This window comes from Talpa occidentalis, unplaced genomic scaffold, assembly GCF_014898055.3.
Source record: "Talpa occidentalis isolate TD23 unplaced genomic scaffold, MPIMG_talOcc4v2.1 talOcc4.8, whole genome shotgun sequence".
Lineage (NCBI taxonomy): Eukaryota > Metazoa > Chordata > Mammalia > Eulipotyphla > Talpidae > Talpa > Talpa occidentalis.
The window spans coordinates 21,502,603-21,518,660 of record NW_023605194.1 but is presented as its reverse complement, the minus strand read 5'-3'; the positions used below and the strand labels follow the sequence as shown (position 1 = coordinate 21,518,660).

The window sequence follows — 16,058 nt, the reverse complement described above, 5'->3', positions numbered from 1 at the left end:
GGCGGAGCAGGCAGCGAGGGGAGCCCGGCGCCCCCGCCCCGCTCACCTGCCGCCTCCCCGCCCGGCGGGGCCCCCGCACGATGCCCTCTCGGATTGGGCGCGCTCGCCGTGCCGGGGCGGGCAGCGGAGGCCGAGCGCTCCTGGGGATTGGCCGCCGTGGCGGACGGACGCGCGGCCCGCGGAGCTGGTTTGCCGAGGGCGCAGCCGGCGCGGCGGGCGGGCCCCTCTCGGCGGGCCCCTGTCATTGGCTCCCCGCGGTTTCCTTGGGGACGTGGCGCCGCCGGCGGCCAGGCCTGCTTCCGGCTGGGCGAGAGGCGCGGGGAGCCGCGCGGGGCGGAGCGCAGAGGTGCCGAGGGAGCCGGCGAGCCGCTCGATCCGGTGAGCGCGGGGGCTCCGGGCGGCGGGGGACGGGATGCGGCCGCGGGAGGCCGCCACCTTCGCCGCCTGGGGCGGACGGACGGGGATTGCTCCTTCCTCGGGGACCCCGGGGCGGGTCCGCTGGGCCCCAGGGATGAGAGCGAACGCAGCTGGAGGGGAGCCGGGGGCGCGGATGGGCGCCGCCACCGTCTCGGGCAGGGCTGGTCCCGGGGGCGCTGGAGGTGAGCCTGAAACGCAACCAACTCTTTGCAGGCTGAAGATTTAGGAGATGCCTGGGACAAGGAGACCATCTTCTCAAGGCAAAAGGAAAAGGAGGTGACAGGCGTTGAGACCACTTAAGGGAACCCATGGCTAGGTAAGGCGGCACACTTTCTCCTCAGCTAGGGCCTCAGCGGGAGCTGCCAGGCTGAGTGAGGAACCCCGGGAGGCCGTGGTAGGGGAGATTTACCCCAGGGCTGCATTTGGACTGTGCCGCTTGGTCGGATGAATACCGACACATCGACGTTGCATGTTTTGGAAGGTTGCAACAGTCCACAGCTCCTAGCCCAGGGGTGATGGAGTGAGTTCTCACTTGGCACTGAAAAGTGCTAGTTCTTTCAGATTTCCATTTGAATGAGGCTTGAGGAGGTCAAACAAAGATTTTTATTTTTATTTTTTTTTGCAGTCAACTTTGAAAACACACTGGATTGATATAGAAAGTGATTTTCACACTGGGATACACTTATCCAGACATCATAGTTTTCTGATGCTTTCAGAAAAGATTAGTGTGGATCTGTATTTGACCGTTGTCAAATAGAGTTAAGTGGGGGCAGGTGCAGAGCAGCATGTATAGTGGAAGACCAAAGAACTGGAGATGCACACAGATATATTACAGTCTGTGGTATATATTTATGTACATGAATATACAAGTATGCAGAGAATCCTTGGAAAAACACCTAGAAACTGGGTGGCCATTGTTGCCTTTAAGGGGGAAATAGTGGGATTAGGATAAAAGATTCACACTTTTTACTTTCCTGTTAAACCATTTAATTATTTTTATCTTGAATATTTTTTATAAATAATATTTTTATAAATATTAATATAAATATTTATAAATAATAATATTTTTTATAAATAATAATTTTTATAAATCAACGGAACCCATTTTCTGGCTATCCAGGCACTTGACAGCATTCTTTGTGAGAATATTATAGTGGCTCTGATACTCCAGTGTTATGAGGTTGCCGAGCGAGATTTAATTTTCTCATTAATAAGAGATTAACTCTGAATTAAACCCCTAAGTGCAGACTTTGGAAAACAGAGCAGATAAGGCTTTTCTGATTTATATAGTTAGAAGCACCATAAACCTTACAGTTCCTTTTGTAAAATATGAGGCTGAAAGGACATTGAAACCTGGTGGTATAAATTTTTGTCTTTTTTAGGAAGTACTTTTCTCCAATTTGAAAGATGTTTTTCAGCACTCAGTTATAGATACTTGCCAATCTTTGTCTCATTTCAGGATTAGTTTTTCCTACCTCTGTCCAGCCTCCTGGTATTTCACTGTGCCCACCGTGAGCCCATTTCCCCGGCAGCGGGTAGCCTTCCTGGGACTCTTCTTTGTATTTTGTCTCCTTTTGCTTATGTTGATCATGGACTTTCGACATTGGGGTGCTCCATCACCACGAGACAGGCAATATGAAAGGTGAGTCAGCTCTGATCATCTTTGCCTTGAAGTCATAAATATTTTGATAAGCTTTTTAACACACTGCTACCTTTGACCCTTTAGGGGAATACTGCACTCGCATTGGTGAAATGCATTCCACTTACTGCAGAAAGAGGACCTAAAGCCCCATTTTAGCAATGAGTGGTTTTGTTTCAAGAATGCTGATACAGTCTTTTAGCCATAAAAGGCATCTTTCTATTTTTTTGTTTTGGTGGGCTGAGTTATTGGGTGCATAAATGTTTGGTATTCTTATGCTCACTTGATGAATTGAGCTTTTTATCATTATTGAATGACTCTATCCTTTCTTATATCATTGTTCTGAAATCTACTCGTCTGTTATTAATATAGCTGTTTCAGCTTTCAGAATTAGTGGGATGAATGTTTTTGTACCTTCTTAGTTTTAGCCTGCTTGTGTCTTTATACTTACAGTGGGCTTCTTGTAAGCAGCACTGAGTCTTGTTATTTATCTAATCTGACAACGTCTGCCTTTTAATTGGGATGTTCAAACCATTTATATTAATATGTTTATAGATTATGTCAGGTTTAAATCTGCTGTCTTGCTGTTTGTTTTATGTTTCTCACATCTGTTCTGTTTTTCCTTGTTTTCTCCCTTCTGTTGTATTGAATACATTTTTATGATTCCCTTTTATCTCCTTTGTTGGCTTGTTAGAGATAACTCTGTTTTTGTTTTTTAATGCTTGCTTCAGGGATTATAGTACTTGACTTTAACTGATCATATTCTACCTTCAAGCGATAGTATACTTCTTCACACATAGTATAAAAACCTAACTATAGTATTTTTCACTTCTTCCCTGTTGGCCTTTGTGCCACTGTCACACAGCTTACTTTTACATATGTTATAAACTCAACAACATACTGTTATTATTTTTGCTTTAAACATTCAGTTATCTTTTATTTTTTTTAAAGATATATTTTATTTATGCATACAAAGCTGGGGTGTGGGCCAGAGGTGTGTGGTGGGGGGAAGGTGAGAGGATTTACCAGCGACAGAGTGGGGAGCAGAACAGGCGGATTGACTGAAATACACTGCTGAGGGGAGCAGCAGGCGAGACAGGAGAGGTCGGCTACACCATTGGGTTAGCTCCCTGGCTGGGGATCGAACTCATGCTCTATTGGCTGCTGATAGCTTCATAGTGCTGAGACTTAACCCCTTGCGCCACCAGGAAGGCCCATTCAGTTGTCTTTTAAAGAAAATTTAAAAATAAAAAAAAGACTTGTATATTCTTCATCTCAGGACCTCTTTACTCCTTTGTGTTGATTCATATTTCCATCTGGTGTCATTTTCCTTTTGTCTAAAAATTTCCTTCAACATTTCTAGTAATGAGAGTCTGCTCTCATGATGAATTCTTTCTACTTTTGTTTGACTGAAAAAAATTGTTATCTTGCTTTCCTTTTAAAAGAATTGTTCCTTGGGTATAAAATGCTAGGTTGATCAGTTCCTCTCCCCTCCCCCACCCCTTCATTACTTTAAATATGATGCTCTATGGTCTGCAGGATTGTATTCTTTCTGAGAAGTCTGCTGTCATTTTTATGTTTGTTTTCTACATAATATGTGTTTTATCTCTAGTAGCGTTTAAGGTTTGCTCTTTATCCTTGGTTTTAAACAATTTGATTATGATGTGCCATGGTGTAGTTCATGATTTTGGTACTGTAATTTGTTGATTCTGTCTTCTTCCAGTTCTCCTGGAGTCAAGAGTATCGATATAGATAGATAAATAGATAGATATAGAGGTATCTATCTATATAGATATATAAATCTATATATCTCCTCCCTGACTGGGGATTGAACGCAATCTGCAGTAGCTGTGGATTGCTTCATAGTGCTGATGCTTACCCTCTTGCACTACCAGGGAGGCCCCTGTTTTGCTGTTTTTTTGAGATTAGTGTCTTCCAAGCCTTTCAAAGTCTTCCCTGTGCTCTTAGGATAATGTCTAAACTCCCTAAAATGGCTTAGCAGGCTTAGCCTGATCTGCCTCTCCAGCTTACACAGCTCATCACTCACTCCCTAATAGTTTTACTCTAGCCAGATTAACCTACATGGAATTCCATAATTAGACCAATTAGAACATGCGCCTCATCTTCAAAACGATTTGCTCTTTATTGCTTCTCAGATATCTATCAGCTAGAATGCTTTGGGCTGCAAATAATAGTCAACTGTCTTAAATAATAAGAAAATATATTGACTCATATAACTAGAAATTCAGGGGATAGAGAGAATACAAGTTTAACTTTGATTGGCAGGATGGGATTCTCTATTTGTCCATAGAGTCAGCTTACTTAACGGTTGCAAATTAGCAGCTAGTAGCAACCGGGGCTACATACATCCTCAACTTATATCCTGCAGAGAGAAACAGGCCTTCCATGGCTCTCTTATGAGAATGTAAATCTTTTCCAGAAATCTCTAGCAACCCTTTCTATGAATCTTTTATTATTAGCCTACCTCCCCTAATATTTCTGGGTTGTTCTGTCCCCAGAATTTCTCACTTCCTATTCACATTAGTCATTCATTCATTCATTGTCACCCAATATGCTGGGTGATAATAGACATGAGGGCCTGAAGACTTTGGTACCTTTACTTAAAATGTTTATGTTTTCAACCCCTCCTCTAACAGTATTATTCATTTGTATTTCTCCTTTTCCCAAAGAGAAACTTTTGTTTAGGTAGATGACTACAGTTGTCAACAATTAGCCTTAAGAAGCTTTGGAGAAATCCATAAATCCATAATTTGAGTTTCTTTAATGTTTATTGGGGTTTTCTTGATAGATTAGGGCACAATTTCCCCCTGGAATATAGCATGGTCTAGTTATGGAATAGGTTAATATGGCTAGAATGAAGGCTACTAAATGAGCTACATAGAATGAGAGTTAGGTCAGGATGGGCCTGTTAAATCATTTTAGGGGGTTTAAACATTATATGAAGGGCTTTGGAAAGACTTTAGAAGGCTTTGGAGAGTGAAATGACCTAAAATGATTTGTAAAGAAAGCTTACTTTGGTAGCATTGTGGAGAATGAGTTGGAAAGGAATAAAAATGAAAGCAAGAAGACAAATTGAAATACTTGAATAGAAAGGTTATGGTAGCCTGAACTTGAATTTGGGTGGCAGCCATGACAATTCTGAGATGTAAGTGCATTGGAGAGATCAGCAGGAGGGAGAGATCCAGTAGTTCTTGTCTGCCATTATACACCAAGTGGTCAAATCCAGTAAATACTTGTTAAGTTGAATTAAAACAAGTTTGCTGCAGCATTAAGGAACACACAGATCACTCTTATGGTGGCCTTACCAAAGTCTTCACACCCTATCACGCTCTCGCTGAGCAGCCAGCAGCTATGCAACCTAAAGCTTCTTGTTCTTTAATGAAAAGAACAAGATATTTCCATACGTCATTACTTTACTTATGGCAGCCTCCATGAGTCATTTAAGAAGCTTAGATGTTTGTTGAGAGCTTGTTGTGTGCCAGACACTGGGCTAGGCACTGCAGTACAAAGATGAATAAAACTTGGGAACTCATGGTTTCATCATCTAGAGTTAGGGAGGCAGGTATGAAGGAAAAACTATTTCCCAATGAGATAATATTTTATATATAGCTGTGCAGAATCAGGAATTATCAGGAACTGTACACAGTCAAGAAATCAGGAACAAAGTTAAGAATCAGAAATTAATCAGAAGAGGCCCATGAGTAACCAACTTTGCTATCACCAAGTTCATATACTCTTATCACTAAAAACTCGTGTATTTTACTAATAAAGGAGGCTTCCACATCGAGCCCATTTGCTTTTATTTAACACATTTTTAAATTATTCTGGTTCTCTCTCCTGTCTCAGAACACAGCAGATAACAGCAAATTAGAATGGTGAGAATCGAGTGTGGTGGTCTTTGGATGTGACACACTGATGACAATTAGCCACATCTGGCAGCTGGACAGTGAGGCAGAAGAAAGGAAATTTATTCAAGGAAGACACAATAACTCAGTTTCTATAGACCATTTTTTAAAAAGATTTATTTATTTATACAAGAACCAGGGTACAGGCCAGATGCATGGGAGGGTGAGAAGATTCACCTGAAACAGAGCAGGGAACAGAACAGAACAGGCAGAATGACTGAAATACACTGTTGAGGGGAGCAGCGGGTGAGACAGAAGAGCTCTGCTGTGCTATGTGGGATTCTCGCTGGCTGGCCAAGATTGAACCTGCGCGGAATAGGCTGTGGACAGCCTCACAGTGTGGCACTCAACTGCCTGCGCCACGAGGGAGGTCCTCTACAGACCATTTTTATAGTGGCAAGCAGTGATACACATTTTGTTAAAATTTATTTTTTTTAAAGTCTTTTTAAAGTCTTTTTTTTTTTTAATAGAGGCATGTTTTATTTATTTATTTAGTTTGTTTGTTTGTTTATACATGCACTGGGTACAGTCAGAAGCGTGGGAAGGTGAGAGAATTCACCAGAGCCAGAGCAGGGAGCAGAGCAGGCAAAGGACCGAAGTACACTGCTGAGGGGAGCAGCGGGCGGCAGGAGAGGTTTGCATGCCATGTGGGACCCTCCTCCCGTGGCCGGGGAGCAGCTGGGATCGAACCGGCGCCTCAGAGGCCACGGGCAGCTTCTCAACCCAGCGCTCAACCGATGCGCCACCGGGGAGGCCCTGTTAAAATTTATTTTTTAAGAGTTTTTTTTTTTTTTAAGATTTTATTTATTTATACAAGAGCTGAGGTACAGGCCAGAGGCATGTGAGGGTGAGAGGATTCACCAGAGACAGAGCAGGGAGCAGAACGGGCAGACCGACCGAAAGCACTGCTGAGAGGAGCAGCAGGCAAGACAAGAGAGGTCTGCCGTACCTTGTGGGTATCTCCCTGGCTGGCCAGGAATCGAACCCGCGCTGCAGAGGCTGCGGACAGCTTCACAGCACTGCAGTCAACTTGCTGTGCTACCAGGGAGGCCCATTTTGTTAAAATTTATTACACAGCTTGTTAATTCATGTTAACGATGACCTTGGGGTCAGTCATATGTATTTGGGGAGGAGGTGCTGTAGTGTGGGAGGGTTGATTTTAGAGCTGATTTGTTCATTGTTTGCTAGTTGGGCAATGTTGGGCAGGTGTTGATTCTGGAAGCTCATTTTCTTTATGTATAAAGTGGAGATAAAAATATCTGCTGTGTAGTCTTATTGTTTGGATTAAAGAGAAAACTATTTAGGAACTACATGGTGCATCACAGATGTCAGTCTTATTGCTATTTGAAATAATCTTGATTTTCCTGTTCTCTGATTATCTTTTCTGCTCTGCAAATATATACTGAAGATAATGGGCAGCATTATGACCATGTAAAATTTTCCTAACAGTATTTTTTTTTTTTTTTTTGGTGCCAGCTGCTATTGCTCAAGCACCTGTGAACACTAACTGATTATAAAATGATTAAACAAATATTTAGGAATTGATGAAAATACCTATCACTTTCGTTTAACCGCTTATGAAGAAAATTTAAGGCAAATGTTTGTGTTTGAGATTTTTATATTATATATGAACAATGCAATCATACTTTTCCCTATTAAATTGTTCCTAATTCACATGCTGAAATTATATCACTATTTCGTGGTGTTCCACAAAGGGTACCCTGTCTTGCCAGGAACACCGTGACTTACAGGTATCCTTGCAAAAGCAAGTTTGGAAAACCTTGATTGGAAAATGTGCCCATAGGAACTCTGAATCACTCTATGGTCTCAATAAATGAGACATTGCTGTGTTTAGAAATGATCATCTCTCTTCACAATTTATATGAAAGTAGTTGACATTTAAAAGTGATTTACTTTTGTGTTGAAAAATTTTTAATTTTCATTTATTTTCAGCTTTTGGTGGAACTTAGTACATCACTTCTGAAGTGATATGATCCAGACTTTAGAAGCCCATGTACTTTTGTTGTTCTGTATTATGAGCATGACCTACATTCTCCATTTGGAAGGAGAATGCAGAGGTTTACATCAGAGCTAGGGTTAGAAAAGGTAAATTTAGAGAGTAATGGGTGTCAATAATGATAGAATGCAGAGTTTTTTTTTTTTTAATACTAACGGGAATCATTTATTTTTTTATTTTTTAAAGATTTATTTATTTATTTATACAAGCACTGGGTATAGTCATATGCGCGGGAGGGTGAGAGAGAATTCACCAGAGCCAGAGCGGGGAGCAGAACAGGCAGAAGGACCGAAGTACACTGCTGAGGGGAGCAGCGGGCGCGGCAGGAGAGGTCTGCGTGCCATGTGGGACCCTTGCAGGAGGCCGGGGATTGAACCAGCGCTGCAGAGGCTGCAGGCAGCTTCGCAGCCCAGCGCATAGCTGTTTTTTTAATAGACTTTATTTTTTAGAACAGTTTTAAGTTCACAACTAAATGAAGCAGAAAGCACAGAGGCTTCCTTTGTGCCCTCTCCCCCCATCTACACCAGCAAAGGCTAATTTTAAGAATAATTTTTGTTAGAAGTGTGTTTTATTTTATTTTATTTTTTTTTAAAGATTTATTTATTTATTTGTACAAGCACTGGATACTGTTAGAAGCACGGGAGGGTAAGAGAATTCACCAGAGCCAGAGCGGAGAGCAGAACAGGTAGACTGATGAAGTACTCTGCTGAGGGGAGCAGTGGGTGGCAGGAGAGGTCTGCGCGCCATGTGGGACCCTCGCCCGGTGGCCGGAGATCGAACCGGCGCTGCAGAGGCTGTGGGCAGCTTCGCAACCCAGCGCTCAACCACTGCGCCACCAGGGAGGCCCTAGAAGTGTGTTTTAATCCGCGTTTATCTTTCACGTGCCATACATCATAAGCTGTGCTCCAACAACTTCTTCAGACTTAATATATATTTTGCATTCATTTATTCACTCTTACATTTGCTTATTAGCAAACATTATTGAGGGTCTACATTGTGGTATCCGGGTGGGGTCTTCACTACCAGCAAATGGCTGTTTAAATTTAAATAAACTAAAAAAGTGTGGTTCCTCACTTGCACTCATCAGATCTCAAGTACTCATTGGCTGCAGGTAGTTCGTGACTGTTCTGTCGGACAGCGCAGATAGAGAATGGTTCCATCGCAGCAGAAACTTCTTTGGAACTTTTAAATACCACCTAAATGGATGCTGGGTAAATTGCTAAAATTTATCAATAATTGTTAATGCCAGAAGCACTTTTAGCATGTATACACATATGTTGTGTGTTCTTAAATGTTCTATGTATTTGGTGTATTTCTTTTATAATCTTAATGTTTAATGGTGTTCAGTTTTTGTAACCCCACTATTGACTTCAATTGGGGGGAAATTTTTTTCTGTCAGCCTTATTGTTCTGAAGAATGTCTTGTAGCTATTGAAAGATGGTGCCTTCATGCTCCTTTGCCATCTGGGAATAATTGTGAATGAGAGGTTCCGGGAGCAGCAGACTTAGTGTTGGCCTTCATTAGGAGTTTTAGTGCTGTCTAAAGTAAGTTGGGGGCCTTCCTGGTGGCCTGGGTATTGAGTCTTAGTGCTATCACCCTGCCGACCTGAGTTCAGTCCCCGGCAAGGGAGCTAAACCACATATGGCGCCACAGACCCCTCCTGTCTCACCCACTGCTCCCCTCAGTGTGTGTACCTCACTCACTCAGTCTGCCCATTCTGCTCCCCACTCTGTCTCTGGTGAATCCTCTTACCCCCTGCATCTCTGGCCTATACCCCATTTCTTCTATGCAAAAAATAAATACACTTTAATAAAAATAAAGTAAGTTGAAAAGATATATTACTTTTGGTTTGAAAAAATAAAAAACTTTGGGATATACAGATGAAGTTAAGGGTTCTTATGTCCAATAGAACAATTCAGAGATTTTTGCTGTGAGATTGAAAGTATATATTTGCATCTATTCACTTATTTGTCCTTAATGGTGTTTTATTGTTGATAGAATTTTAAACTGTAAGCGTTCCTGACTGCTCTGACTAATCTTGCTGGGAGATAAGAAATAACCTTATAGGATCCTCTTCCGGGCATGCATTACTATTATCAGTCATGCACAACTACTTTGGCTGTAATATTTTGTTCTGAGCTTGAACGAAGTTGAAGAGTATGATGATGTTCAGCTAAGAGCTAGTAGCTCCGTGATTTTGGGGGCCACTCTAATTGGCTTTTGGCACATTATTGAATTCTGTTTGAAGTGGTGTAATTAGTGTTGATTTTGTAGCTAGGTAATGGTTTGGTCAGTTATTGCTTAATGCTGTTAATATTTTTCAGGGTAATGACAGTGAAAAAGCCATTACCTTCCGATTCTACTTTGGGTGATGTATATGTGGGTAACTTTCTTTTCATTGACTCAGCAATGGTTGGAGGAGAATCATGTTTCTCAGACCCAGAGAGAGGGTGTGTTTGTAGGGGCTGGGGTGGGCTGGGGATTAAATATGTGTGCTGGTGAAACATCTCTTCTAGGAAGGCGGATGTGAGAGATTCCAAAGCTTTTGGAAGTTTTCTCTTGCGCTTTACTTCCTCTTTAGGGATTCACCTAGTGCAGCATCAGCAAAGCAGGGAGGTCCAGCAATGCAAGTAATTAATTGACCATAATGGCTAGGGCGAGGATTGCAAATCAAATGAAAACATCCAAGACTAGACCAGTGATCCCGCAATGTTAGGAGCCTAGACAGAGGAAGACTTTCTGGTAGTTGAAAAGTACAAGAAGCCTGATTAGGTCATTAGAGGATTGGGTTCCAGAAAGAGATGATACTCTTACTTCCCAAAGAGAACAACTTGTTCTTTAGTTACTGATTTGTATGCAAGATAAGAAAAATGGAGACTTCCTCCATGATGGATCAAAGACTCAAGGGGGAAGTGTAACAGAAATGGCCTCTGGTCCTAGCATTCTCTCCGTGATCTAATGTCAGGTGACTTTTTTCTGCCAATGTGCACATGGAGACTTCTAAGTGAAGAGAAAGCAAAGTTGAGCTGGAAAGTTGTTTATCTTGACAAGATGCATGGAAGCTTTCTCCAAAGACCAGTTGATTTTGAGTGTAGTGTTATATAGACACAGAGGAGTTAACAAACCAGCAGCTTCATATGGCAAAATCTAGGACCAAACCAGGTATATACCAGATGAATATGAAGAACACTATAATAATATTGAGATACTAATACAGATAGGTTTGAGAAACTGATAGTCTAAAAGGATAATCTAAAAGAAGAACATATGAAAGAAGTCTTAGGGACTCAAACTGAAATATAAGCAACAGTTTAAAGAGAATAATGATAGTACATTTTAGATTAGAAGGAAGAGGCCATTTCAGATCATTGTGAGTATCATAAGAGTTTGTTTGGTTGAATGGAGGCATTTAAGAACTGGGGAGCCATGCCAAAGAAGGCAAAGCAAAAGGAATAGGTAGAAAAGAAGATGGGTATTAGAGAGAAAAAGGAGGTTGCATCAGAGCAGTGGTTCTCAAAGTGTTTGCTGACTCTTAGGAGTCCTTGAGACCCTTTCAGGTGTTCTGTGAGGCCAAAACTATTTTCATAATAATACTAAGATGTTATTTGCCTCTTTCTTTTTATTATGTTAAAAAATACATAATATTAAAAAAATGTAAAATTTTTAAGTATACATTTCAGTAGTGTTAGTATATTCACATTATTATTTAATCAATCACTAGAATTTTTCATCTTGCATATCTGAAACTCTACCCCATTAAACAATTCCCCTTTTTACCCTGCTCCTAGCTTGTGGTGAACTACGACCCTATTTCCTATTTCTGTGAATTTGGCTATTTAACATACCTCATATAAGTGTAATCATACAGTATTTGTCTTTTTGTGACTGGCTTATTTCCTCAAATAATGTCCTCAAGTTTCATTCATTTTGTAGCATGTACCTGATTTCCTTTTTATAGGCTGTATAGTATTCCATTGATGTATACACTTTATTTTGTTTATCCATTCATTTGCTGATGGACACATTTGAATTTGCTTGAAGTTAAATTTCTTGAAGATGGAATTGAAGTTGCTTCTGACTCTTGGCTATTGTGATGTTATTTGTGTTTTTCATGGACTTGGTATTTACACTGATGATGGTATTTACACTGGTGCCTTAGCACAAATCAAGATGTAGGCACCAAATTGTACTAGGAATTATTGTAGTCTTATTTGTCACACAAGTGCAATGGGGAAAAAAGTTCAGTTCTACCTAAGAATATCCTTTTAATATTCTGTGTGACAAAAATGGGAGACATACATTAGACACTTGAAGTTGGCTTGAGGAGTGCTTGGGCAATTGTTTGAGTTATGAACTAAACCTAATTACTTTTTTTTACAAAATACTATTTTTTACTTGGAAGAGAACCAGAAAAACTGGCTTTCAGACCTGAATATTTCCTAGATATTTTCTTAAAAATGAGTGAAGTAAAAAGTCAATTACTTTAAGGAAAACAGTTATTAATGTTTATTGCCAAGGATAAAATGTGAACTTTCAAATAAAAATTAGAAGTTTGGAAAATTTGTCTACCACGGTGAGTTTGATAGGTTCTCAATGCTTAAACTTTTTTCATCAGATTGTTAGTGATGTTACTGAATTTTTAATATACAATGAAATGTGCAACATTAAAAAGATCTGTATAGTTGAAATATTGAACTAATATTTGTCAATATAAGATGTCACAAAATCTTGCATTGGTAAAGACCACTCAAAGTGCAAAACAGACAAATGGTAGTTTTAATGTTAGAATATAATAAGTTATTAGAGAGGGCTTTAGAGTCCATATGGAGACTGACCTTTAAAAACTCTGCCTGTGGAGTTTTAGTTTCAAAGAATATCCACAGTGATCTAAAAAGACTGTTAAAGTGCTCTTTCCTTTTCCAACAACATGTCTATGTAAAGCTGAATTTTCATATACTTCAGCCATGTGAAATATGACATGGTGACAGACTGAACACAGAAGCAAATGTGAAACTCTGTCTAATGTTAATCCAGACACTAAAGAGAATTGAAAAACTGTAACACAACGCTGCTCCTTTTCTTTCTTTATTTTGGAAATAAAGTTATTTTTCATAAAACATGTTAACTTATAATGAGTTTATTATTGTATCTAAATAAATACTTTGACATTTTCTCATGTGGTAAATATAGATATGTATAAAAGCTTTTTGGAGTTTGATAATATTTAAGAGTATAAAATGGTCCTGAACCCAAAAGTTTGAGAACCAATGCACTAGGAAAAAGTTATTCATTTAGCAAGAGGGGTTAGGATGTTGAACAAGGACACAGAAACATTAATTCAAAAGGGCACCTGCACCCCTATGTTTATAGCAGCACTATTTGCAATAGCTAAGCTATGAAAACAACCCAAATGCCCCAAAATAGCTGACTGGATCAAGAAGATGTGGCATATATACACAATGGAATATTACTCAGCAATCAAAAAAGATAAACTCATGCAATTTGCAGGAACATGGATGGAGTTGGAAGGGATCATACTCAGCGAAGTAAGCCAGAAAGAAAAAGGAAAATACCAAATGGTCCCACTCACAGCAGGAATTTAGAAAACCTAAATAAGGGACCAGGAAAAAGACTAATTATAATAAAGAAAAAATCAAAATCAACAAGCAACTATAAACCAGAGACACACTGGGGGTGGGGAGGAGAGGAGGGATTGGGGTCAAAATAAGGGGGGTGGGAATTGTATGGGGTATATAGCCAAAATGAAAAGGCATACACTGTGCAAAAATGAAAAATGATATAAGAATTATATAAAATAAAATATATTTTTTAAAAAAGAAGTGGAGGGATGATTTTCAGAGAAAGATCTGTGAGGCAGAAAAATTGCTGGGATGGGAAATGCAGTCACTCTGGACTAGAGGTGGATTATCCTGCCTATTTCTTTATCATCTGTGGCATCTTGCGAGATCAGTATTGGCGAGAGTTCTGTAACATGAACCCGATGTCTGCCCAGCTTTCGTGTGATAGAAGTGAGCTGTTGGAAGCTCATTGGTGGATCTTGAGACTGGTTTCCTCCATTAATTTGATTAGAGTGGGGAAGTGCGAGGTGAAATGGAATCTTTAGGACTGTAAACTTTGTAACAGATTTTTACCACCTGTTTATTTCCCATAACTCACTCTCATTCCAGATCCAGGAAGAAGTTCTGCCTGAACATACTCTATGCTGTAACTTATAGCAGTATACTGAAGCCCAGTGTCTGATCTCTTCATTTAAAAATAAAAAGCATTGTGTGCTAGAATAGCTTTATCTTTTGCTTTCAGAACTGCTTCTACATGCTCTCCTTTTCATCAGATTTGCTTTTCTGTGTAAAATCAGGACCTTTGTCATCCCATAGCAATGTGAAGTCGGCAAGCAGAGGCCAGGATGTGATGGTGGGGGTATGTATGTGTGTGTGGGAAGATCTGCAGAGAAGTTGATGATACTGCGCTTTTTTTTTTTTTAAAGATTTATTTATTTATACAAGCACTGGGTACAGTCAGAAGTGCGGGAGGGTGAGAGAATTCACCAGAGCCAGAGCAGGGAGCAGAACAGGCAGACAGACGAAGTACACTGCTGAGGGGAGCAGCGGGCGTGGCAGGAGAGGTCTGCGCGCCATGTGGGACCCTCGCCGGCAGCCGGGGATCGAACTGGCGCTGCAGAGGCTGCGGGCAGCTTCTCAGCCCAGCGCTCAACTGCTGCGCCACCAGGGGAGGCCCTATACTGCGCTTTGAGGCCCCTCGCTGGCGTGGGCCTGCTCATGTATTAGTAATGTTGAATCTTTTTTTTTTTTAAAGAAGCCTCCACCCACCTTCAGTCCTCTCCACCCCAAGTTGGATTAGCTTTAGGCTCTTGGTAAGATTCTTGGGCATCTAGGCATTAGAGCTAAAGATAGTAATGGATCAGTAGGGCAGGTGTCTTAGAAGGAAGGGAGTTAAGCTATAATACTTGCCAGAATCCCACAGCATTACTTTCAGTGCATTTATTCAGTTATTAGCTCAACCTATATTTGCTTTTTTGATATTTGCTCAAATTTAAAAGCATGTAGAAGAGAAATCTTTATCTGTTTACCATGCAGTATGTCTTCTTGTTTCCAAAGAAGAGCTCTCCTGTTTATTAAGCTAAGAGCTGTTCTCTCTGGGATCCTCTTCAACTGAAGCCTTTGTTTGTGTTTTTCAGCCCCTTGTACTCTGAGAGCTTTAATGTTAGTTAAAGCCTCAAGGCCCAGTAGCATCTACTGCCTCTTAGCCTTCTTTCCTTTCTGATATTTCCAACCCTTTTCTCCAGAGAGTCGGCTGCTGCTTGCTTCCCCAGAAATTATCACGCTGTGCTAACTGCTGGCTTGCCTTGTCTCTCTGAGGGTGGACTCTCTGACTATTCTGTTTACAGATGGGGAAATGGCCTGAGAGAAGGTACCTCATTTGCTGAGGGTCACACAACATAGAAAGTGCTAGAGCTGAGATTCTATTTTGATGGTAACATCTTGTTTCTTCTAGCTGTCAGATATCCTGAAATAAGAATCTGAAAAAAATTCCAACACAAAGTATTAATGTCTTAGGGTCTCGAATAATTTTTTTTTAACAGTATAATATTTGGTTTTTAAACCAGATGTTGGGTACACAGCAGTGTTATGTAGTTATTCTTTGTGGCCTATACATATTTTATGAACATTGTTTATAGCTATAAAATATTTTAGAAGATTATAGAAAACATCATAAATTTTAAATGAAATATATTTTTTCTTAATGCAATTCTGGCTTAAAGAGAAAAGCAAAAGGCCCCATAAAAAATATCATAACCAGGGCTTCCCTGGTGGCGCAGGCGGTTGAGTGCATCTTGTGAGGCTGTCTGCAGCCCCTGCAGTGCGGGTTTGATCCCGGCTGGCCGGGGAGATACCCACATGGCATGGCAGACCTTTACTGTCACGCCTGCTGCTCCCCTCACCAGTGTATTTCAGTCAGTTGCCTGCTCTGTTCCCTGCTCTGTCTCTGGTGAATCCTCTCACCCTCCCACACATCTGGC

At 40.7% G+C, this 16,058-nt stretch overlaps 1 protein-coding gene across 2 annotated transcripts in view; it reads left to right on the top strand.

Annotated features, from left to right (window-relative positions):
• Positions 1–16,058, top strand: part of ENTPD7 (ectonucleoside triphosphate diphosphohydrolase 7) — a 56,210-nt gene that overhangs the window by 14,839 nt on the left and 25,313 nt on the right. The window contains exons 1-3 of one of the 2 annotated variants that reach the window (XM_037495737.2): positions 241–378; positions 631–733; positions 1,877–2,059. In XM_037495737.2, coding sequence (XP_037351634.1) covers positions 726–733; positions 1,877–2,059 — 191 coding nt within the window. In that variant the 5' untranslated portion in view covers positions 241–378; positions 631–725. Of the gene's footprint in view, positions 1–240; positions 379–630; positions 734–1,876; positions 2,060–16,058 lie in introns of those variants that run through there. The other variant, XM_037495739.2, reaches the window with a different exon arrangement.